The 23,861-nt window shown below is 38.6% G+C and overlaps 3 protein-coding genes across 3 annotated transcripts; all 3 read right to left on the bottom strand.

Moving 5' to 3' along the window:
- Positions 1-458: 458 nt before the first annotated feature.
- Positions 459-6,221, bottom strand: LOC131774083 (ATP-binding cassette sub-family C member 4-like). Its single transcript, XM_059090094.2, has 7 exons — positions 5,687-6,221; positions 4,942-5,321; positions 3,252-4,603; positions 2,368-2,941; positions 1,847-1,983; positions 1,399-1,760; positions 459-1,137 (listed from the first exon to the last, which is right to left on the bottom strand). Exons 1-7 carry the CDS (start codon positions 6,212-6,214, stop codon positions 580-582), a joined length of 3,891 nt encoding a protein of 1,296 aa, XP_058946077.2. The 5' UTR covers positions 6,215-6,221; the 3' UTR covers positions 459-579.
- A 3,730-nt stretch (positions 6,222-9,951) lies between these two features.
- LOC136279804 (uncharacterized) lies at positions 9,952-12,707 on the bottom strand. Its single transcript, XM_066164078.1, has 6 exons — positions 12,587-12,707; positions 11,977-12,387; positions 11,528-11,685; positions 10,993-11,162; positions 10,413-10,603; positions 9,952-10,050 (listed from the first exon to the last, which is right to left on the bottom strand). The coding sequence occupies exons 2-6, from the start codon at positions 12,139-12,141 to the stop codon at positions 9,952-9,954; spliced, it is 783 nt and encodes a 260-aa protein (XP_066020175.1). The 5' UTR covers positions 12,142-12,387; positions 12,587-12,707.
- Positions 12,708-15,479: 2,772 nt separating this feature from the next.
- LOC131774085 (uncharacterized) lies at positions 15,480-21,825 on the bottom strand. The gene is made up of 7 exons (XM_059090096.2): positions 21,716-21,825; positions 20,628-20,845; positions 19,885-20,143; positions 19,388-19,575; positions 18,390-18,607; positions 17,564-17,849; positions 15,480-15,643 (listed from the first exon to the last, which is right to left on the bottom strand). The coding sequence occupies exons 1-7, from the start codon at positions 21,772-21,774 to the stop codon at positions 15,480-15,482; spliced, it is 1,392 nt and encodes a 463-aa protein (XP_058946079.2). The 5' UTR covers positions 21,775-21,825.
- Between the last annotated feature and the right edge of the window lie 2,036 nt (positions 21,826-23,861).

Below are 23,861 nucleotides of genomic sequence, written 5' to 3'. Positions count from 1 at the left end.
TAGTCTCAAAAATCCTGATAAATTATCGCACCAGGAAAGTAGCGAATCGAAAGTGGTTTATCTTGGTCTGTACTCTTACAGACAACGACATTCGTCATAACAGTGGTCGAAATGTTGTGGACTCACGAGACGCAGCTCAGTGAGTCCACAAAAAATTTTAACCACTGCGATTACGAATGTCGTTGTCGATAAGAGTGCAAACCGGTCTAAACCACTTTCGATTTATTTTTTACTATAATATTGACGTCATCCATGTTTGAGAGCTGGTAAATGCATTGCAGAACAGTTGACGCGAGCAGCGTTGTGTTTATTCTTATCAACAACGGCCAATTGGCCGGCAAATCGGCCAAATTGAAATAATTTGTTGTGTTCCTCTAAATAACTTCACATAAGATATTATTTCAGTAGAAACTAACGCCTCATTTACAACAGGCACTTTATCGAAAAAATTGCCGGACAAGACGGTTGTTATTTAAGCCATACCCTCTCCACCCACTTAGAAAGCGCAAAAGTTACCATCGGACGTTCTTCGACCTAAAGTGACACTAAATAATCTGGACTTTCAATACAGTCAGACCTTTATGAAGCAACAGTTCCGTTATAGCTTTTCATTAACTCAGCAAAGTAGCTTCCTCTGTTGTTCAAAAGCGCACCAGGTTTATCAAACTCAATCACCCGGCCTTGATCAATGACCATTACCCGGTCATAGTCGATAATTGTCTCTAGCCTATGGGCAATGGTCAACACTGTGACGTCTTTCAATTTGGTTCGTATGACTTCTTGAATCAAACGATCTGTCTTAAAGTCTACATTAGCGGCTACTTCATCGAGGATAACGATTTTATTCTTTTGTAATAGGACACGCGCAAGACACAGCAGCTGCCTCTCTCCAGCACTCAGGTTGCTTCCAGATTCTGTAAGTCTGTATTGCAGTTTTCCAGGTAACAGCTGTACCCATTGCTTTATTTGAACATCTTCCAGAGCGTTCCATATCTCATAGTCTTCGAGTTTCGTGAAAGGATCCATGTTGCCTCTTATGCTTCCCGCAAATAGAATAGGATCTTGAGTTATCACTGAAAATGTTCGCCTAGCATCTTGAATATTTAATGTTTCCAGATCTATTCCATCGACCATTACCTTAAAAAAACCCAAATATTTATTGAGATATATCCGATGATTTTGTTAAATATCAATTTACTACTGCATCATGTAGTACTGTCGTAATGCTGTTCGAAGTGAACTTTTACTGTATCTCCACCTCGACTTATCATATTTATACTTAAACGTATTTTACAGTCTGAATTTATCCAGTGAAATCCAAAGACCGACTTGCATTTGATAATTCTTAGGCCCCGAGCAATTATCGCGTTTAATCTGAATTTACATTTGAAGACTTACCATGCCATCTGGTTCGGGCATCCTGAACAGAGCTGCTACTACGGAAGACTTTCCTGATCCAGTTCTCCCCACCAAACCAACCTTCTCTTTATCCTTGATATCAACAGTAATATCCTTCAAGACACGATGACTTCCTTCAGTATATCTTAAGGACAAGTCTTTGAAACTTATGTTTCCTTTAGTCGGCCATGAATGTGGACGTTCATTTTGGGTGAAATATCCGGGTTCGGAAGCTATTTGAGTGAATGTTGCCACTCTCTCAACCGATGTCATGAGGTTCTCTGTCTCTGACGTCAACTGCACACCAAATTGAGCCGCATCCAAGGTTTCTAATGCGTAAATTAGTGACATTCCTGCAAGGGCTATTAGAAATAGTAGCATCAGTCTAGCTGTAGGTTCGCTTTAAGTCAATGACACCGGATAAATGGATTATTTGTGTATACAATACCAGGTATTTGTGTTGCTAGAACAGCTCCTGCCGCTACCAGTGTGACGAGCAAACTACAAAGTAATTCTAAACGGACGCCCAACCACTTGCCACACCCTAAAACCATTATAGCCGCAGGCGTGTTTTGGTCTTGGTATCTAAAAAAGTTTTCAAAGCTACATTAAATCGCAGTAGAAATAATAGATATTTTCATTTATAAATTCAATTATTAGCAATATTTAACTGATACCCTTTCTATTCATTAAGGAGCTCTGGACTCGCCTAATGTTAAAGTGCCCACTCTTTTTGTTGTATAAATAAAATGAAATTGGTGACCCTAAAATCCTATGAACATGCAACTTTAAAGGCAAAGGTGCTTCACTTGTTTTATTGAATTACTCAATACTAAGGAAGGCTATAAATTTATTGATTGAAGCCAAAGGTAGATATGATAATTCACCGTGATATTACTTACCTGGGATTGTAAATAACGTAATATTCATTTTTGGTCAATGCCATATAGAAGAACTACTCAGACTTGCCTGTATAGATCCTGCAGGAAACTTTCCGCCATGTCAGAAGATCGTATCACTTCCAAGCCAGCAATTGTATCTGATATGTGTGAATATACTGGACTGCATTTTATGGCCTCTAACCGCTTTAGCTCTCTTGATGTTTTCAAATAATATCTTGCGTAGTAAAAGAAGAGTAGTATCAAGGGGGCAATGCCAATAACCAACCAGTAATTAGTTGCTGCAGGCAGTAAAATGGAACCCAAGGAAAACAAGCACAGCTGGACTGCCAGAAGGAACTGTGGAGGCAGTGTGTCGTCCATGCAACCAACATCCTTAGAGAAGCGGTTGAGGATGCGCCCAACTGGGTTGGTGTCGAAAAAAACAACTGGAGCCTTAATGATTGCTGTGAACATCTTGTCATGAAGCTTCTCTGATGCTCGCAAAAGGGTTGAGAGGAATAAAAAATAAATCATGGTGGACAAAATAAGGGCGCCGATTACTAATGATCCGTAAATGCCAAGTGTAGCGAGGTCTCTTTGCTGGTCCGCATCAGACATATTGGCAATTCGGGACAACCACCAGTATGGAGATATCAAAACAACTGCAAAAGAAAGGTTCATGAATTGATTCATCTAAAAATCAATCAAGCAGCGGACCGACTGGCCAACCGGCCAGACAGTCGTGCGTACGTAAGCAAGCAAGCATACAAACGATCGAAATACAGTATCTATAAACAAACACTTAACAGAAATGAGAGGCTAAATATCTCCATCGAAAAATTGCCACCTTTTCCTCAAACCATTAAAAAAACTTGTCCCATTGAATAAAAACATATCCCCAATTTCTGACAATAAATTGACCTAATACGGCTAAGTATAAAACAAAAGCGCAAAAAACTGTATAAGCATTACCTTGAACAAACAATACAAGAACGAAGAGACACATCAGCAGCGCGGCTGGAAGAGCAGATCGGAAATATTTCCAATAAAGAGTCCACGATACTTTTCCTATCATTCTGTCCTCTCCCTCCTCGTTTAAATCATCTTTAACCGCTTCCATAGTAGGGAGACCAAGGGACGTTTCTGTTCGACGCCTGCGCAGAGGAACTGAACTTTTTAAAGACTCTTTTCTCTGATATCTTTTCCCAGCAAATGTATTCTTGGACAACATTTTGTTATGTAGCAGGTCATAGTACTTTCCTTGGCACTCAATGCTTCCTCGTTCCATGACAATGATTTCATCATTACTTTCCAAAAACTGATGTTGGTGGGTCACCAAAACACAGATTTTTTCAGAGAGCAAGCCACGAACGCACTTTCTGAAAAGATGCTTTCCCACTTGGGCATCAACGGCACTAAGAGGATCATCAAGCAAGTAGATGTCTCTGTCCGCATACAACGCACGGGCCAAACAAATACGCGAGCTCTGTCCTCCACTAAGACTTACTCCGCGTTGCCCAATGTGTGTCAAGTCACCTTTAAAGAACTGTTGGAGGTCCTCGTGCAAACTGCACGCTTCAATAATTTCTCGATATCTTATCTCATCAAGGGGTTTGCCAAATGTAATGTTATCTTGTATCGTCCCCGAGAAAAGACACGGAAGTTGAGGTACGTATGCAATGCTTCCAGAATGCCGAATCTCGCCACTTTTGCAAGGTAGTTCACCCAGTATTGCTTGCAGGAAAGAAGATTTCCCACAACCTACTGGACCTGTGATGGTGATGAATTGATTTTTGAAAATATTGACCGAGACATTATGCAATGTATCTGATTTATCTTCCTGATTCCAGCTGCAAGAGATGTTTTTTAACGAGATCCAGGATTCTGTTTGAGATCTTTTTAAGTATGCTTTTTCAATATGCTCTTTCTCGGGAATAGTGAATAAGCTTGTGAACTTATCAAAAGGGGCATTAACTGCCTCAAAGTGTTTACGATCAAACGTAGGACTACCATTTAACTTCAATTTGATGTCATCCTCACCAAGGCCGGGAAAGGAATTTACTTCTAGGAATTTCTGTATCCTGTCAAAAGACACTTTAGCGTCAGCTAACAAATGAAGTGTTTCCCCCATGGAAACAGAAACAGAGAACTTTATAACATTCAAAGTTGACATCAACGTGAAAATTTGAAAGGCTGTCAGGTGGTTGTTGGTAAGAAGTAGTGTTGTGATGGAGATGAACCCAGCAATAGGGGTATTGGTAAAGTACAAGGAATCAAAACTTGAAAGAATGGCGCCTCTCCAACGAATAATACCGATCTCCTTTCTGAAAAAAAATGGACAATATTTGAAATTATTATTTTTTTCTATGAGAAATACTGAGGCTATAAGTACTATCAAGATCTGCCGTAAGAGTCCTAAGTCTATTGTAGTGGACAAAAGTAAAAAGAAAGCCAATTTATCTTTCCCTGCTCAAAATCGTTTTATAACTGATTAAAGCGTAAAATTAGCGCACGATTAAGAAGTTAGAAGAGAGGCAAAACTGTTGTTAGTTGCACTGTACGACGGGCTGAATTACTTTGGTTATGGCAGAAGAAGAAGTTGTTGTTACTGACTGTTTCCTATTTTTGACGATTGTTCGCTTTGAAAAATACTTATACTTACATTCTCAAGTCCCTGATTAGATCTCTGAAGTTCCATTCCCAAGCGTGAATTTTAATTGAACGAATACCGGTTATGACCTCGTTCAAAATCTCAAGACGTCTATCCGTCACGGATGCAGCATTTTCTCTTAGACGGCCCGCTTTCTTGGAAAGCACAGATATGTATATAATCACTATCAAGAAAAAACCTGCTCCCACGAGGGCCTGCCATCCAATTAAAAACCAAAGAAGTATCCCAGATGATAGAATTTCTATCGGGGCAAACATGAAAAACAGCATGCTCCAAACAGCGTCCTGTAATCGATTGGCATCATTTGAGACCAAGTTGATCGTTTGACCAGATGCGATTTCATTCAAAGAACGTCGATTTGACTTAAGAATCTGTAAGAGGTAAAAAGTAATAGGTGTTTCCCCTTTTTTAAATGAAACATTTCCAAGTTTTGTTATGCTAACTCCTCTTTGCAACAGGATAAGAAAACGCTATGATAAGTACTAAAATATATGCTATAAGTGCAGTAATGCTACAGTGACTAAAGTCGGAAATGGAAAGTGTGGACGTCTTGGCTCGTCTCTCTAGGTTTTCTGCTATAAGCAGAGCGGTCAAAGACATTTAATATAAGTCTGACAGACGGTTTCTATTGACCTTTTGTTCGTGTCATGAGTGGGACACTTTGAACCATAGAGATTGTGAGAGCTTTTGTTATAATCCTCTAAAAAATTTCCTCAGATTAAATTGAAATTCATACCTTCTTGTAGATTAATCCGATAGCAGAAACCTTCAGCTGCAGAGCGGATATTCCAGCTAAGAAAAATGAATGGTGATGCGTCATTCCCTTGACAACTGTAAGAAACGAGATGGCAACAACATGAAGTATAGAAGAACTTTTATTCACATCCGCATTTTCTGATAAACTGGAGAGGAAAAGCCAAACCATTATGGGAGTTAGGATACTGGATAAAGAGTGCGTTAGTTTGACAGCCACCAACATCAGGTATTTCTTGAAGGAGAACATATTAAACGCGACCCTCCATAGACGAGGTTGTTTATTTTTGCGAGTGCAGATGGCTGATTCTTGAAGCCATTCTGCTTCAAGCTTGTTAACAAGTGCCTCTGTTTTGAATTCTTCTTGAAGGGAAAGCAGATCTTCGTCTTGCAAGGGGCGTTGGTTGCCGAGTTTCAAGGTGTCATTCATCCACCAGAAAAATAAAAGAGAAAATATGTTTGCTCTCTCCATAGGACTGTGATTCCGCTTTTTCGATGACTCGGCGTTCATGTCAATCTTCCTTTACCTGTAAATTAATCAGTCACATTCCAGAATCTTGAAAGCCAAAATAATATTCAAATCATTACTTGTTTCGCTGGAAGGGGTGTTATTTCATTGAGGTTTAATCCCAGAGATTCGTCAGGTGTTCCAAATACTTGCTGTTACTCTACTGGTACTTATGTGTATTTACGCCCGGTTATAGAGACAGGCACCATTAGTAATTAATAGTGATGAGAGAAGGAAGATTACAACGACTGGAACTGTTGTCAAATGGAACGCGTTCGTCGCCGATGAAGTGTTTCAAAAGGAAACTTTCTGAATTATGTAGCTAAAGAGATCCTTACCTTCCACCCCCACTTCCCCCTCTCTAATGCATGCGTCAGGGGTGAAAAAGCCCAATATTGATCGAGGACATATGCGGTTTTTGGAGTCCCAGGCAATTCGTCAGATAGGCGTTAGAGAACCGGCGGAACTTCAGATTTCTAGGTCTTTGGGAACTTAAAGTTTATAAAAGCGCTGTTTCAGGGTGACAATTCCAGACTGAAAAGTGTGCCTGTAATTAGACACTTTTAGAACTTTTCGGCAATAAAAGTCGTTGTTGCCTATTTTCCAATGGACCTCAAATGATTCCTTGATTGTGGCAGCACTATACTAGTTCTGCAATTCATATTAGATTACAACGACACTAGTCGCTTCCGGCCATATTTCCAGTGAACTCAAAACTAATTAAAATCACCTGTACTAGGTTTCATTCATGATTTCCTGTTTTCATCCGTCGCTACCATCGAGTTATTTGTTTCAAGATATGCTCTTACTCGAACCCTAAAAGACGAAATTTCTTCCCTTGCATTGCTTTTAGCCTCTATAGTTCCCGTCTTCTCTAACTTGAACAAAGAGTCGGAGATTCCCGCCCTTCATCATATTACTTGAAACAAGTCAGAGTTGGCAGATAGTAAATTCCTAGCAGCTGAAAATCACTGCCTACATTTATATCGAGAGTTACCCAGGACGGAATCCGAGTTCAAAATTTCACCAGAATTCAGACATGCAATGTTGTAACCCCGTGTGTGCTAAAACTCACAAGAGAGCGCACATTTGTTTTTTCATTTTAAAAAGGGAGAAAGGAGAGCGAGCATAATCGCCAATTGCACCAGAATAACGAGATAACAAGTTTCGAAATCCTGTTAGCTGAACGCATTTGTTTTTATTTAGGAGAAAATGTCCTATTCCCCGCTAAATCACTCGTCCAGTAATTACTGTTGTGGTGGTGTCCTAGGTAAAGTGTAACAACCAAACACTTCTTAAGGCACGTTTCTCCTCGTCCCTTTGAATTTGTTCCTTTTATTGAACATCGCCCCATATCTTGTAAGATTTATCAAAAATCTTCATGTTCGAATTCGGTCATAAAAAGCTGATAGACAATTAAATAAATCTGCTGCTGCTAGAATTTATGTGTTGGCCACGGGGTCTTTGCGTAAAAGGTAAGACGAATGCCACTCAGAAAGTTTTTTAAAACGATCCTTTAGCCATCATGCCAAATGAGTACCCACCTGCAAATTTTCCCTGGAGAACTGTTTGAGTGTGGTACTATCCAAAGTTTTCTTCTTGCAGTGCAATCATTAAGTACATGCAAAATGTTATGATCACTATCGGTCCTCAAAACGTGATGCGAAAACCACCCCTGCAAAGAGAGCCATTATCATCTGTGGTTTTTCTTCATTTGTGATAAAAAGATTTGGAACCAATATCGACTTTATCATTATCATATTAGTTCGACCGGATCTAATGAGAAAACAAAGTCACCTTTTGAATTATCTAAATTATAGAAAAACGTAAGAGAGCTTATATGTAACAAATTCCTTTGGTGTAAAACCTTGACACCAAAAAAGAGAAAGCTAATACCACATACAGGCACAATGCAGATTGTAATTGTGATGATCAAGCAACAATTTTCCGTTTAATTCAAACCTTTCGTCTCACGCTGATTAAAGGCTTCTATGACGTTATTGATTTTGTTTACAGCTTTTACAAAGGCTAAGTGATAAATGCTCAGCTCAACAATGGAAGTCATGGGAACAAAGACACCCAAGCCAGTACGGTTCTCAATCACTTAGAGTGTGACCAACGAGAATGTTCACGCTTATTTCTCATAGCTCAAATGAAAAATGAAACAACCGGTGAGAAGCTCCCACCATGATTCATCTTATTTACTTGTTTGCAAGGGAACTCTCATGTCAGCATGGTGAGGATGTATTCATCGATTGAAAATTAACAAAAATATGTACTCAAGACGTCGGGCACAGGTTTCCCGATACAGACCTCCCGGCTGACGAATAACATATATAAGTTCTCTCTCTTTTTTCTCTATGTATTGACTCTTAAAGGCAGAATGAATTTTTAAACTCACTACGCCTCGGAAACTCGTGACGTATTCGATGACGTTATTTTTGGGTACCAGTGGAAAGCTAGGGAAACTTGCTACCGAGTTGTTTTCAGCAGGCAGTTGCAGTGGATCAGAAGGGGTAGCGATGATCTTGCTCGATGAGTGATAAAGAAGTTTATAGAAGTTTTCGGCCACGAAGAAGTTACTTCGTTAGCTTGACTTACATGCGTAAGTTATTTGCTTCATAGGGCATACATCGACACAGAGTAAATATAATTAACGATCAAACTCCCAAGGGGAGAGGTAGAAGGCTAAATGTATGGCTAGCTTGAACAAGCACAAGCCTCTAGTTTAAACTTTGATTTCACGACATGCCATACTACGCTCAGGAGTTAAAATGTGTTCCTTTTTTTAGTCCGTGATAAAATAAAAAAAAATCTAAATCTTTTGAACGTACGCATCCTCACGCTGGCAGTTTGCAAAATATACTATTTTCATATTTATTTTGGTTCAAGTATTAAAAAAGCTCAAAATATTTTCAATTCTTGTGCAATAAATGAGCAGCACAAGGCACCTGGACTTCTGCACGTTTTAGTGCACCAACCTCAAGAACTATATATAAATAAAAGCACAACATCAGTCATTATTCAAACAGTTTTTCTTTATTATTTTCCCTTTAATCCCAAGTTAAATATGAATTCGAAGCTTTCCTCCCTCAAATGGGGGTTCCTGAAAGAAGGAAGGATCAACTGTTCAGTTCTCCATATCATGCTGACTTAAATTAGGGCGAAATAGATTGATGGAGGGGCCAAGGGTGTGATGAGCCAGACTGGAAGCTCTCCAAGAATCATGGACTTATATTAGAAATGTTGCATTGCGGAACCTTTGTCTTGAGGTGAGGAATCGAACTCTAAATGTTTAAAGCTCTCTAATGTTACTCTTTTTTTAGTTTTGTCCTGCAGTTAGGGGCTAATAAATCTCAAATCTAGCAAACTTACTCATCATCGAAAGTTCTCTTCGTAGAAACCTACATTATTTTATCAATTTGATTGGATTGATAAGAATAAAAAAAGGTGGCATGGGTTGTGTTCGGAGTCAAATAATAGCGCACCGATGCTCTAATACTGAGCGACGGACAAGGCAATGGTCATCTGGGTGATTTTGAGCTAAGTTTATTTGCCTTCCCAATTTTGGATCAGCAATGGCGGAATTAAACAACGTGCTAGTGAATGGATTACTTGTACGTTCAAGTATACCGCTCCTTTATAGCATTGCTAAGAACAAATCCAATTTTAAAAAGTTATGAACAATAAATATACGGGGATCACAAATATTCATCAAATATGAATAAGTGACATACACTTCAATGAAGAAGGAATACAGCGTGCTTGGGTGCACGATATTCCGTGCATGGAGATTTTCGCCTTTCCTCACATTGGAAACCTGAGGGGCAATCCAAGGACTGAAAAAAAGAACACACAAAAACAAAACATAGAGATTTTCGCCTTTCCTGACATTGGAAACCTGAGGGGCGATCGAAGGACTGAAAAAAAAGAACACACAAAAACAAAACAAACAGAAGGACAGGCATTGAAACAGTGAGTATTTCTGTGATCGACCCTAGATTTATTTACGCTGTTAAATAAGGTAATACAAATTTAAATGAGGAGACCCATTTAGGAAAAGAATCATTGACACTTGCATGATTGAAGCTTGCATGATTTTTGCGAGTTCCTTCACGTCAAAATTAGATACGCCAAGTTGACCCTATGATAATGACATGACGCCGACCTATTCTATAGCATGACTTGCAACGCAACCCACCTCGCAAGTCTTCGGTTTCAATGCGAATGCCCTTAGGCTACTTGGGGAAGACTGGCACTGGTAGCATTCCAGTAGGAGAGTTTTTGGTGTTGACCTCTGCTCAGTAAAATGTCCTTCGAAAGCGAACTCAATAAAATCTCCGTTCTGCAGATACTGGTTCCACGCAAATCCTTGAAACGAGTAGATTGTCTCTATGGAAGAAAAGTTTGCTCTTAAAAGGAGAGCCAGCGTTAATGTCACTTGGTCTATAATTCCAGTGACCTCCTGTGATAATCAACTCGAGTATTTCATGGGTACTATTACATTTCTATGGAAATTGCTGGCAGCCCTATTGATGTATTACTGGAGGTGCAAGCTTATTGAAAGAGGACTGATAAGCTATCTTGAGCTAAACGAACACTTTTGCCGAGATTCCTCGAGAATAATTCCAACAGTTTAAGAGCTGGTGATGTGATCTTGGTTGAAATAACTTAAAGTCCTCGTTAAATAAAAGATCATTAAATAAACTCGATATCATTAATCTTAAAATGAATATTCGACAAATCAAAGAAATAAAAAACACCCCTAGATTGCTACTTACTAAATTTGTTGTGGGAGACGAGCACGGCGTTCCAGTGCGACACAATCTCCAGTGGGTAATCGTAGAAGATCGTCACCTGCCAGTTTCCATTCATAAACCTCTTAATCTTCGCGAGGACTGTGACTACGTATCCCGAACACCATTCATTGTCGATTATATGTTCGATGTACCTAAAACAAAACAAAACAAAACGGTATAGTGATTGAATCTTCCGGTTGTAAAATGGCATTTTTATCGGCTGCGGAGGGAAACTCAAGATTTTCACTGTTCACCAATCAGGTAAGTGTATTGCACTTTCCTTTGGCAAGTTAAACTGTCCTCCCTTTCCATAAAAATTACAAGACCCCACACTCAAAAGAATACCGGCACTATTCGAAAATTGTGGTATCGGTTGATTTTTTTGTTGTTGCACAGGTAAACAAACGTGGAAATTACAATGGTGATGTGATATTCATTTTGCTTAAGAGAGCTCGACACCAATGAAACTGTTGATCATTTTCAATGCTGTCACGAAGAAATTGAAAGTGTTATGTACTCCTCGTAACCGGTATCAGCGACATCTGGACAGGCTTTACAATTCGGACCGCCGCAATCGATTGCATGTTCTCCCTGGTTTTGTACCCCGTCGTCACAAGTAGGTGGAGGGGGCGGTTTGACTACACCACAGTTGGGCTGCTTGGGATCCCAAGCATCCTGCAAATGGAAAGATACACAGCTAAAAATTAACTATTCAAATCAAGAGATAAAGATTAAAATTAAATGAAATCAAATAAAACTTTGAAACTAACGAGCAAACCGACAGAGAAAGGAAATAAATGTACGAAATAGCCAGCGATAAAGTGAACCAAGAGATGAGAGATGGATGGATAATTGGCTGGATGGATAGATGCTCTAGAAGGGATACAGGCTTAGGATTATAAGAATGAGTGAAGGAGTGGATGGATGTATGGTACATAAGTCCATATATAACAATAAGCAACTTACAGCAATTTTGTCCATGCCAAGTTCGTGCTTGCAAACAGCTGGAGACACAGACACCTGACAAGTGATCCTGGGATCACAATCTACGTTGATTGGCACTTCCCTTATACGGTCATCAATTGCACCGACTTTATCTGGATGGAAACAGAAGTCTCCAAGTTTTTGCATCGTTGGTGAGGTTCGAAAGAGGGAGGCCAGCTCCTGGTGGACCCAGTCTACATGGTCCAACAGGTGGAGCCTTATCTGTGGTACAATCCAGACTGGGATCACCACCTGTGACACGAAGCTTTGCACAGTTGTAGTAGGGCTTTAGCTCGATGCCTATAGCAGCTTTGTATTGTAGAATGTAGATGCCATCAGCAAGGTTGAAGGGAATGGTAATGGTTGTATCGTATCGCTCATTGTCGAGTACGTCTGCCATAAAATATAAACTTCAATCAGACATATGGTAAACCAGAATTCGAACTTTTGAATATACCTTGAAGGCAATTAATGCCTTTCTCTGGTAGAGTTGAATTTTTCATTTAGCGACTAGCACTCAGAGCAAAGTTATATAATTCATCAACTGCATCATCTGCCTTTATATTGTGAAAATCTCGACAAAGTGACTCGCCTGATTGGTACTGACATCCTGGCCTTGCATTGCATGGATGCTTGCAGTCACCAAAGCGGAACATGCCTGGCCTCTGATCATGTCCATAACACACAACTTCAGTACGTTGTTCAAGTAAGCTTCATGACTATCCTTCTGACTCTCAGGAACCAAGGCGAGTCTCACATATCCACCTCCGTGATTGTTAGAGGTCCACCCAACCTTAAGAATAACGAAAGGAAGAAAAGTGGGAGTTGCTGTTACATTTGAGGCATGAAAGAGGAAGTTATGTGACTTTTGACATTTCAATTGTAATAGACGAAATAAATCAGAGAAATTCCTTTATTGGCGGCTGAATCCGGCAAAAAAAAGTTGTAGGAAACGTACAACAGTATTTCCATGTTGGGTTTTATTTCATGGTCATATCCATTATTGCTATTATTAATACCATTACAACTAATATAATTAATACCATTACTATTATGGTCATCTCCCAAACTGAATTTGAGGCCAAAAAATCAAGTTATTCATCTATGGTCATGGAAAAGTTAGCAGAGCTCCAATAGTAAAACATCAAAGGTAACGAGTGAAAAATTAGTTTTGTTGACACAATGATTAAATGAAAAAATTCGTCATTTAAACTTAAGTCTTTTGAAATTTTTAAAGTTGCCTTCTAATGACTATGGATTTTGTGTTGAAAGCACCTGGTTAATTGTGGCAGAGATAATCTAGTAAAATTACTAGAAAGCTGATCCACCCAGAAAAATAAGTTTCTTTTTAATTTCTCTGAGACTGAACAAGGTCAGTAGACGAACCTTAAGGCGATCCCCGGCCAGCACGTCAGTTGTAGCTCCTTGAGACGGAAAAGAGAGAGGTTTGATTCATTCTGCGATCAAACTAAGCGAATTAAAAATTAACTTTTTTTTTTACTAAAACCAGATGAATCTTCACCTTTGTACCATTTTTCGCATGGTCCCGTCGTGTCTCCAGCCTTGTCTGGGTAGGTGTCAAAAGGCCTGCAACAGTGTAAGTCATATTTATCATATACGGTCTTTCTTAAAAGAATGTCATTCTCGCTAAGAGATTCCAAATTTGCGGAAAAACGGTTTTTAAGTAATCTCACCTGGGGCAGCTCATCCATGAATGTCCTTTTACAAGCTTTTGGGAAGCGATGCAGAATAAGACAAGGAGCGCTGTTTTACAAATCATCCTGGAAAACTCCTCTTTAGCTTGAATGCACTCCGTAAGAAACTAGTCAACCAACTTTATTCTATCTTTATTCTTAAGTACCTCACGAAAGTCAACTTGAGCTAAAATGTTTAGTTTCACTTATGCCACCACTGTACAAAGTGACAATCATGAGACAGCTGTATAAATATCAATCACGTTGGTTCTTTCTCGAAAATTACTCTTCTTATTAAAATCTTAAGTGATTGATGTGTTGAAATGATTTTATATTTAAAAGGAATTTTTCTTCGATTGAATCAAAAGCAAATACACTTGCTCTCGCTGCAAGAAATCCAAAATGTTAACGTCAAAAGGACTGGTTACTGAGTGTTACTTTTTCCTCGTTTAATTGCGGAATTTAAAACATTTTCAAAACATCTTTAATGCAGTGTGGCAATGAGCAAATACATTTTTTTAAGCAATAAAAATAGGTGCTGGACTAAAGGTTCTTAATTTTTCAATTTAACCATAAGTGAAGCTTCATGAGATTTGAAAGGCTAGACGTTTGTGCGAATACCAAAAAATCTAAGCCTTCGATCTCAAGTACATCGTGTTTCAAATGGTTGTAGCGCCTGAGAAATAAGCTCACTTTTAATGAAGCACAAAATCGTCAACAAAAGTACAGTAGGAAAAGTCAGATGTAATGAAACAGCTGGACCGAAAAAATAACTTAAATAAATAAATAAACAAATATTAGCACGAAAAATAAGCCCAGATCAGAGTTTACTGCTTAGGACGAAACTTGTTCAGAATACATTAAAAACTCTTAACTTATATATACCATAACCGAAAGTACAACAAAATGGAACAAGAAATAAAAACGAATAATTTTCGCTTATTTTGCAAAACATAGCATTCTCACTTTCGCAATATTTGACGTCAGATGTTAAGAGTATTTTCTCAATCGAGGGGAGTAAAAATTTTCAGTGATCAATGTTTTCTAGTTGGCTCAAAGACTTCAATGAGGGATTTGCTTATTTTATACTTAGATTTCTCTACAAGAAAATAACACATCGATTACTCTTGTGAGAAGCCTTTAATTTGCGTGACCTACTCGCTAGAATACGCAAATGAAACCATCGCAAAGGACACCGGCTCCTTTTTATAGCCAGCTGCTCTTCATTCTGCAAGATCAGCTATCAGTTTGTCTTCGTTGAACAAAAACAACGAGAAAAAATTGATTCTCGAACGTTGGAATCACATGAATACATCAAATGACTTGAAAATCAGGGAATTTTTGTAAAGTAAAGTTATAAAGGATATATTTTTGGGCAATCACAAAAAAGCACAAAAATACAGGTACGACCTCTCTTCCCTCAAGAGAAATCTACAAGTGATATATTACGGCGCGCCAAATACACTTGGCAGGACAAGTTCTCGATGATTTTGACAAGTTCTAGAAGAGTTACAGCGGAGATTCGAACACCAGTCAATTATGATTTAGTTACTAGATGCTCCACCGACGGAGCTGAAGATAATTCATTGACTAGTTAAGCGATATGCCAGTCGCATCTGCGACAAACGTCATTTACACTAGCTCGGATTAAAGACGTCGAAAACGTCTTCAGGTTTCTTTCAGTTTTTTGTTTTCAGTTTTTAATTTTTCAGGAAAATTAAATAAACTTAGGAGGATGAGCGCTAAAAAGACACTTAAAATTTATCATTGAAGTAGTAGCTTTATTCCTTCTTAACACTGAACATTTTGAGGCCAATCACAATACTTTCTTATCTTGTTGTATTTCAGTCCTGGCGGGCAGCTTCTAGGATACGCAACACCAGCAGAACATACAATAAACCCGGAACAGTTTGCTGGGTCGGGAAAATAACCGTCAACTGAACAGTCTACAGGACCTATAGGAAGAAATGGTTCACAGGCTATTAAGCACTTTAGTAAATAGTTAGAATAAACTATTATAATAAACATTAGAAAAGGTCGATCCTAGTACTATCTTCGTCAACAGTTTTCACAACTCTAAATCCCCGCGGACATACTTGAGTGATCATAAAATGCGCCTTTTCGCATTCGCTGAGGTTGATACTACTTGTTTTTAGGGCCCTTTCGGAAGTAAAAAATGACTAACAGCAAAAGTTTTAACCGAATTTTTTTCACAAACAAAAAATCAACCTTGAAGCAACATCGTTTTTCTTCCAGTCCGTAAAGCGCAATCGCACAAGAAAAGTTGAATTTCAAATGAACTTTGATGTTCGACAGACCTCCCGGAAAAAGTCTTACTGACATTTGAAGATTGACCCATCCGTGAAGGTGATACTCTCTCTCTTTCCTACATTTTCTCTTAGAAAGCTGTACAGAAGTTGTAATATATTACATCTGTGAGCTCTGACCCCTAGTCTCATTTGGTAATTTACCAACAAGAGTAAGGGTTGCTTATAGCATCTTACTCGTAAGTAATCGCTCTACGAGAGCAAGCGCTGCTTTCCGAGAAGTGAACTAAAACGAAGACCTACATGGAAGAGCGATATCGTTACTAGGGTGACTAGTTTTGTTTGTCTTTATTTTATTGCTACACGTTTTTGAGTTATTTTTTTTAATTAAAAAAAATCTATGTTATCGAGCTATTTTGTTTATTAACAAAAAATAATAACATCTATGTTATTGAGCTTTTTTTTTTAATTAAAAAAAATATCTATGTTAGCGTATAGAGAGTAGTATATATGTTGCTCGCACCAATCAGAGCGCCGTTTTTGTTCTTTGGTTTGACAGGTGTTCAAATTTCATCGAAGTAAGGGGGATTCGGATAGGGCGGTTCGTAAAATGGAATCATCTTTTAGAATGAGAAATGTTGGCTTTTTTGTGTTGTTAACGTGTGTTTTACCGCGCTTTATGAGAAATGCGATACCACTGGACAGATGAAAGATATCAGATTACCTATAGTAAGCGTATTACTCATGCTGTGAAAATGGTGGATAGTTCTTCGAGAGAAAATGTAGTTCTGTGCACTGTAGCACGATCACGTCACGATAACGTCAAAAATATATCAAGTCGAAGGAACAGTTTTGGTCTCGGTCCGCATTTTTGTCAACAAAATAAACACATATCGCTTAAAAAGATGATAATATGGACCACGTGCAAAGCTGTCAACTGTTTCTCGAATGTTGCGCGGGTTAAATATGCAATAGTGACATCTCACTTACATTTACATATACATCTACTTTTGTACAGATATCACACCAACCAACTCGCGCACAAAGTGAGACGACAATCTGAAGGCTTGAAATTACATTACGATCGATTTTCATCAAGAAATGGGCCAGGATTATTTCCACTATAGTGCAAATAAGCGTGAAAGCTGATCACGGAAAAGCGATTGCGAGACGCTCGGCAAGTTGGAAGATGCATGTTATCACATACCAGACGAAAAAACTCTTTAGATTCTCAGTCTACATTTGTATCCACTCTGCAGTCCGCAGTCTACATTTTGTACCTAGTCTACAATTTGTATCCGGTCTACAGTCTGCAGTCTGCATTTTGTATACTAACAAGTATCCATGGCACCAATACAGTTTATTTTTGGTTAAAGTTATTCGCTCAACTCAAAAAATCTACCACAAAATACCTATTTGTGAGTTAATTCGACATTTTCGTTCCTTTCCGCGTTAATACTCTTCTTTACTTTTGTAAAAATGTAGACATCACTTACAATGTTTCAAGTAATCCACCCACCCCCAAAAAATAACTCTTGGATGCATAGCATGCCTATGTTTTCATTTGTTTCAGTAGATACAAAACGTTGTTAGTGATAGGTAGCTTACCAGTCGGAGGTTTCGTAGTAATAATCGGTCTTTGGGTCTGTGGTTTTGTAGTTTGAAGCGTTGTTGGTTTCTGCGTCGAAGTTGATGACTGCATTGATGTGCAAGTAGTTGTCTGCGGTGTCGTTGGAGGTGCTTGCGTGCTGGGTGCCTCAGTTGGGGGATTAGCAATTCCACGCAGGAGCTCAAATGCATGTATACCGTAGTTTTTACCGTTGACAATGTTGTTTTGTACCCAGGAGCAGTCCCAAAACATGAGTCCACCAACACCAGGTTTGTCTCGGATTTGCTACAGTGAGGGTATTAAGAAAGATCACATTCATCTGTTCCGAGCGTGGGCAAAAAAAAAAGAAGCAAAACTTGACTTCAAAATTCCCCATCAAGAACCGAACATACCTCTATTATTTGTGTCTTTTGTGAAAAACAATTTCCGTTATTTTGGCCCCTTTCCAAGTAAAGTATGCGAGATCCAGCATTTTATGCAAGGGTCCCCTTCATTTGAGCAAACTAAACTAAAAACAGTCGTAATAATGCTCTTATATAACCATTTATTATCTAGTGGATTGCGTCACATCTATATATCTTTTACGATATGCAAAGGTGTTTTAAGCTGAAATAAAGATGGCTGAATGTCTACATTCAAGCGTAGATTTGACTGGAAGCATTTCAAACTAGACTGTCGCCCAGCTGACTTACTTCTCTCGCGTGCATTGGAAATAATGGGAAGAAGGGCTGTTGTTATTCTAATCAACCATGCAATAGATCGAACAAATCAGAAGTTATTAATTTCAGAAGATGTAATCGTCAATAAAATCACATGGAGTGATACCTTGTACACGTGAGCCAGTTTATCAGGTGGGAAATAGTAATGTGGTTTGCCAGCGGCTTGCGGTCCAGCCGGCAGGCCAAGAACAATGAGCGGACCATTAGGAACACTTCGCGCCCATTGTAACCAAGTGTCAATTACAGGTAAAAAGTACTGGTCTCCAGGGTAGCAGTAATTGTTGTAGAACTGTATGAATAAGTAGTCAAATTCTTGGCCATAATCTACAGAGAAAGAAACGGTATCATAACTTCTGAACTTCAAGTTAAATTTTAAATTCTACAGTCATTCCAGTCAAAAATCGTCTCAAATAAAGGAATCGCCACAGCTCCGCACCTGGAACCTTTGCCACAGTTCCATAACTGAAGTTCCAATGAAAACTCTTTTAGGTATTCCAATAAGACCCTCATGTAGATAAAACGTTTTGCGGCCCGAAATATCGACTCCACCAGATAACAGGCCAGAAAATTAAAAATAAAAAAACCATCGTATTTTTGTCGGTGCTTATATATTAACAAACCCCAAGCCAACCTCCATTCAGGGTAATTTAGTACAATCATCTGACTTGATAACGTAAATTGGCCACCGTAAAGAGTTACAAGGCTGACGTTTCGAGCGTTAGCCCTTCGTCAAAGCGAAGGGCTAACGAAGAGCTAACTCTCGAAAACTTCAGCTTTGTAACTCTTCAAGGTGGCCAATTCACGTTATTAACTCCGTTGATAAAACTTAATTACCCTGTTAACTCTTCCACCGACGCAGCGCCAAAGCTTCTTCAGAAACTTACCCCCTTTATTCAACCTCCATTCAGTCTATTCAGGGGAAACTTGCCCTGTTTACGAGGGTTTTCCCTGAATGGGCTTACGTTCCATTGAATTTGACGGAAACAAATTATTACGTGAGGACGACCTAGTGCTCCAGGAACCAATGTTCAGACAGACTCACCAACGGATGATGAATCAATAAACACTCACAAAAAAAGAGACATAAAGTGTACAGACACATACGTTCCAGTGCAGATCCTTGTATTTGAGGTCCCATCCACTTATCAGGAAATGGACACTGCGGTGCCGCGGTTATTAGATACTGTTTACTGGGATCTGTGTTCATAAGACGGCGCATCTCACGGACAAAGTCAGGATAGTATCTATGGCTTCCTATCTCGATATCAAGATCGACACCATCCATCACGGTCCTATGAAGGGATCATGTTATTTCTAACGTTTGTTCTTTAGATAATCAATTTTAAGCTCTTACTTTTTCATCTTTCGGCTTTTCTCCTCCAGAGTTGGGAATTCATGCTTTGAAATTAAGAAAGGTCTAAAGAAAAACCAAATTGCAAAGCAGCAACAGAACTCGTGCATAAAAACATTTGAATTTACTTTGTAATCATAAACAATTATCTCCTCTCTGAAAGAGGCCTAGAAGAAAGTTCAGTTTTCATTATTTTTGTTTGTTTATGAGTGATCGAGCACAATAAGATGGCCAAGAAGTTAATTTTTACCACAAAAATAGCCTTTTGTCCTGCATATCCTTGCCTCCCAGGAACAGATTCCATATATAGTACGCAAGTTTCTTGGCGTTTTCAGTAGTCCCCAAGCTGCCGTCACAAGTATCCCCGCCAAGGGATATCAGCATTTTCCTACCTAGCTTCTGACAATCTCTGATTCCGCCCCCGATAGTAGCGCACTCGAAAAGGTCAGGGTTTTGGGAGTCTGGGGCATAACTGCAGTGATGGGCGAAGTTCATCCCAGGATAACCATCTAGAATATTAATGTGCAAGGAAATTGATAACTTCTATAAAATTATCCTGCTTATAAGGCTTAAATATACTTCTATCTGGTCTTTGCTTTTGTGAAGTGCATCATGAAACACTGGCCTTACCGATGTTCTCGAGATATACAGGTTTCATGATCCTAAGAAATTTTTCCTTCTAAAATTTCCTGTTAGGTTTTCGTGTGCGAAGTAGAAATCAAAGATCAAATTTCGATCAAGATACACGTATTCTGATTATGTCACTAGACAAAAATACAAAAACTAGAAAATTTAAAGTCATGTGCATGCAACGAAAAGTCTCTCCGAAAGCAAGTGAATGAATAAATGAATGCACGAAACAGGGAATGAATGAATGGTCGCCTAAATGAATATATCAGGCTAAATGGATGGGAAAAAAAGCCAAGCCAATTCATGCAAAACATAATTTCGCCATCAACGATACATCGAAGAATCTCTCCTCAATGTCCTTACCTCTATTTCTGTTATCCCTAAAGAGCCGGTGCACAAATGCAACCAAATAAATATCAAACTTGTGTTGATTGCAGAAGTAGCGCAGGTCTTTCTCCCAGTACGGTCTGCTGACTTTTGTACCGATTGCATTTTGTCCCCAATAGCCCACCAAGAGCTGTCGGTTTGGGAGAGAGCGCTTTGCTGAAAAACCTTTCGACGATTTTTCCGATGGAAGTTCACTACGGAATTCGGCATAAAGAATTTCTAAACACCTTAAACATGTCTTGACCAGACTGAACAATGAAGCTCACGACGATACTCTCTCACTAGCATTAAAACGTTAAACACCATCTTTAACTCATTACCACAATTAGATCTGTTGAAAACACATGGTCAACTGTTTGTTGTTTTTTTGCATTATTCTCCCCTAGTTGAAAAAAAACCGTTTGCATTATCAATACTTCGAATGACTGTACGTGTAACTGTTTCAAGGTACTTATCACTGTTCCGATAAGGTGAGATATAACAACTCAAGTTATTGTTTCGGTTTTCGGTAATATTCAGCCGTTTTCAGCGTCGTTAAACAGCCGAAAACTCCAAAGATTCAAAGCTAAGCCAAGCTTAATTTACTTTTTTGATCGAATGTCAAACCAGTTGAGTTCTCTGTAATTCGATTGGTAGGACATCGGAGAGCCAATCGTTCTAAATTGGGTTTCGAGCCTCGGGAGGGATCTCGGCTTATTATTTGGTCAAGTCTTGTAGCAGATATTCGCCATTTTCTTTAGTTTATTATTTTCGTTTTTATTCTATTTTTATCTTCTGATGGATATCTCTGAGGACTGACCAAAATTCCATCTTCTTTTAAAATGACTTAAGTTCATGGAGCATGGTCATATCTGAATTCCAAGTTTAAAAATCATTACCTAGAAGATCAGAACTAAGATATATTGTACTAATATTGCCTGGGGTCTTGGAAAAATAGAACCTATTTCTTATTGTTCGTCAGGGTTGTCAATTTGTATGATTTTTCTTAGTTTCAAAAAACAAACTTCTTTCCAATTAAATATTAGATGAAATTGCTTTTTCAACAATTTCCAGTTTAGTCTTACCTCTCAGTAGCTTCGGTTCCCAAGAAAACCAAGAGCACCAAGGGAAGAAAATGCTTCATTGTTCGTAGAACTCTTTTCCCAGCTGAAGACAAAGACTAATGCGAATTAAAGACAATACCTCTTTGATGTGAGTTGGTCTCCTGAGCAAACAGGAAACGCCCTTAGTGAAATATAGGCTGTTTCAGAGTAGAAAAAAATTGGAATGCAGGGGCTAATCATCACACCTTAATCCCAGCCTCTTAAGTGCCGCACATATAGCTGTTATTTTCGATTTTTTATTTCGCACGATTTCCTTTTAAGTGGGGAAAGAGTAAGTAGTCTTTACGGAACTTTTATTTATAGGTATCGTTTATGCTCATTCTCATAGTCTATGATAACATTCCAGAGACTCTCCAGAGAAATAACGTTAGTACTTGTCTTGAATTGGGAAACTTCATTTCAGTATTATGTACAAACCTTGCAACTGACTACACAAACTGCGTCAGTCCTGTCAGCTTTAAAAACAATGTTTACCTGCTAAAGAAGACCAAGTTTAGGTTGCCAAAGAAATGGGTCCAAAAAATGAACATACCAAACAAACGTCACAAGAAGAGTCTATCTATTATTGGCAGAGATAGTATATCAATGAAAGGGGTACGACTGCTACAATTTCATGTCATTCAAAAGGGGGCCGTAATTTTTATTTCATCCGTTCAAAGGACCTAAAAGAACAAACGTGAACTGAAAAGCTGTGCAAAAGTTACTCCTACGGACAAAGTTTTCTTTGAACTTGGAAATGTGATAATGTGATAAAATATGCAGTTTACTCACATTATTTGCCTTGTGATAGAAAGACAAAATGGGAATTTTTGTAAGCAAACACAGTTGTTGATTGAGGACAAATACAACTGCTAAAGTTTGAATCCGTGCATTGGTCACCTGCCGAAATCCAAACAAACATACACCCGATGGTGACAGCTTTCGTTGAGCAGATAGACAGTTATCTGACCAATCATGTTTATTCGCCACACTTAAAGTTTACTTTCATTCCGTAGTTATCGGTAAACATTAAAGTATTTCTTCCATATAAATACTACTGGCTCTAAAATTGAGTTAACGATTTTACCCTTCTTATATTCCGTTTAAGCGATTCATCAAAATAATTATTATCATTTATTGCTGAAATTTCAGTTTACGCTAAAATTAATTACACTGCTAATGGCTGTTGTAAGTAGATACTTGAAAAAATATCACTTTTTGCCGAGAATTAATTAAAATTGAGCCAGTTTAGCAACCACCCCTCGCCTACATTTAAAATTTAAATGAAATTTATCCTTTATATGCAGATTTTAATTCATCTGCTGTTTCATATGTTTAAAACTTTCCTAAGCACCAGAACCAAGAAAGTCCTCTCTGATAGCATATCAAGAGTTCAAACCGAAGCAATACTTTGTCATCGTGGTGAGGAAGTAGACCGTTAATATTTCTTTACCGTACAAGATGCAAAAGCGAATAATATTTAACATCATGCTATTCATCTGGTACACTCAGCTTCGTGGGAGCGATGCGTCGAGATATGTTTATAACCTCAGAGACACCCGTCACTTTGTGGGCGGAAGTTGCACTGGATTCAATCAGGCTCTTATTGGCCAAGACTTAGGCTCTTCACAGACAACTGGAATCATCGATTGTGCACAGAGGTGCCTTGCTATGAACCCGTGCAGTGCTATAAATTTTGACTTTGAAAGTCGATGGTGCGAGCTGCACAAGTGGCAAAGTAAGGAATCGATAAACAGCGTTGTGTACAAGAGAGGGTCTGTGTTTGTGCTGTTTCTTTGAACCGCAATGAGTAAATAAGCTATTGGAATCGATTTGGTCAGTATAGCATCGTCGCCATTGAGAAGTCGAAGAGATAAATTTCTCGCATTTAATAAAAAAAGGACTTATATTGTATGAATTGTTTATTTATAAAAGTTTAAAATTTGTTTCTGGCTTTAAAAACTAATATGAAAGACGCCGACAGTACTAATTATCCAAGATGAACAACACTGTAAAAAACCTTTTTACGCTGATTATGATTAAACACAAGAATTTGTTCACTGTACTCGCAGACTGTGTCGTAGTTTTTGTCAAATAATTTCATGGAAAAGAACTCAGAACGCATTCA

This window comes from Pocillopora verrucosa, chromosome 3 (genome assembly GCF_036669915.1).
Source record: "Pocillopora verrucosa isolate sample1 chromosome 3, ASM3666991v2, whole genome shotgun sequence".
Lineage (NCBI taxonomy): Eukaryota > Metazoa > Cnidaria > Anthozoa > Scleractinia > Pocilloporidae > Pocillopora > Pocillopora verrucosa.
This window is presented reverse-complemented; position numbering and strand designations above follow the sequence as displayed.

What these genes read in the sequence shown, in the direction of transcription:
- LOC131774085 (XM_059090096.2), bottom strand. Translation starts at nt 21,774, where the DNA reads ATGAAGCATTTTCTTCCCTTGGTGCTCTTGGTTTTCTTGGGAACCGAA. An exon ending in GGAACCGAAGCTACTGAGAG is followed by an intron (nt 20,846 to 21,715) that starts GTAAGACTAAAC and finishes CGAATTCCGTAG; the next exon opens with TGAACTTCCATCGGAAAAAT. An exon ending in AACTGGCTCACGTGTACAAG is followed by an intron (nt 17,850 to 18,389) that starts GTATCACTCCAT and finishes CCCTCACTGTAG; the next exon opens with CAAATCCGAGACAAACCTGG.
- LOC131774083 (XM_059090094.2), bottom strand. Translation starts at nt 6,214, where the DNA reads ATGAACGCCGAGTCATCGAAAAAGCGGAATCACAGTCCTATGGAGAGA. An exon ending in TTCCTGCAGGATCTATACAG is followed by an intron (nt 1,984 to 2,367) that starts GCAAGTCTGAGT and finishes AAACTTTTTTAG; the next exon opens with ATACCAAGACCAAAACACGC. An exon ending in TGCCCGAACCAGATGGCATG is followed by an intron (nt 1,138 to 1,398) that starts GTAAGTCTTCAA and finishes GGTTTTTTTAAG; the next exon opens with GTAATGGTCGATGGAATAGA.
- LOC136279804 (XM_066164078.1), bottom strand. Translation starts at nt 12,141, where the DNA reads ATGCAAAAACTTGGAGACTTCTGTTTCCATCCAGATAAAGTCGGTGCA. An exon ending in TTGGCATGGACAAAATTGCT is followed by an intron (nt 11,686 to 11,976) that starts GTAAGTTGCTTA and finishes TTCCATTTGCAG; the next exon opens with GATGCTTGGGATCCCAAGCA. An exon ending in GCTGATACCGGTTACGAGGA is followed by an intron (nt 11,163 to 11,527) that starts GTACATAACACT and finishes GTTTTGTTTTAG; the next exon opens with GTACATCGAACATATAATCG.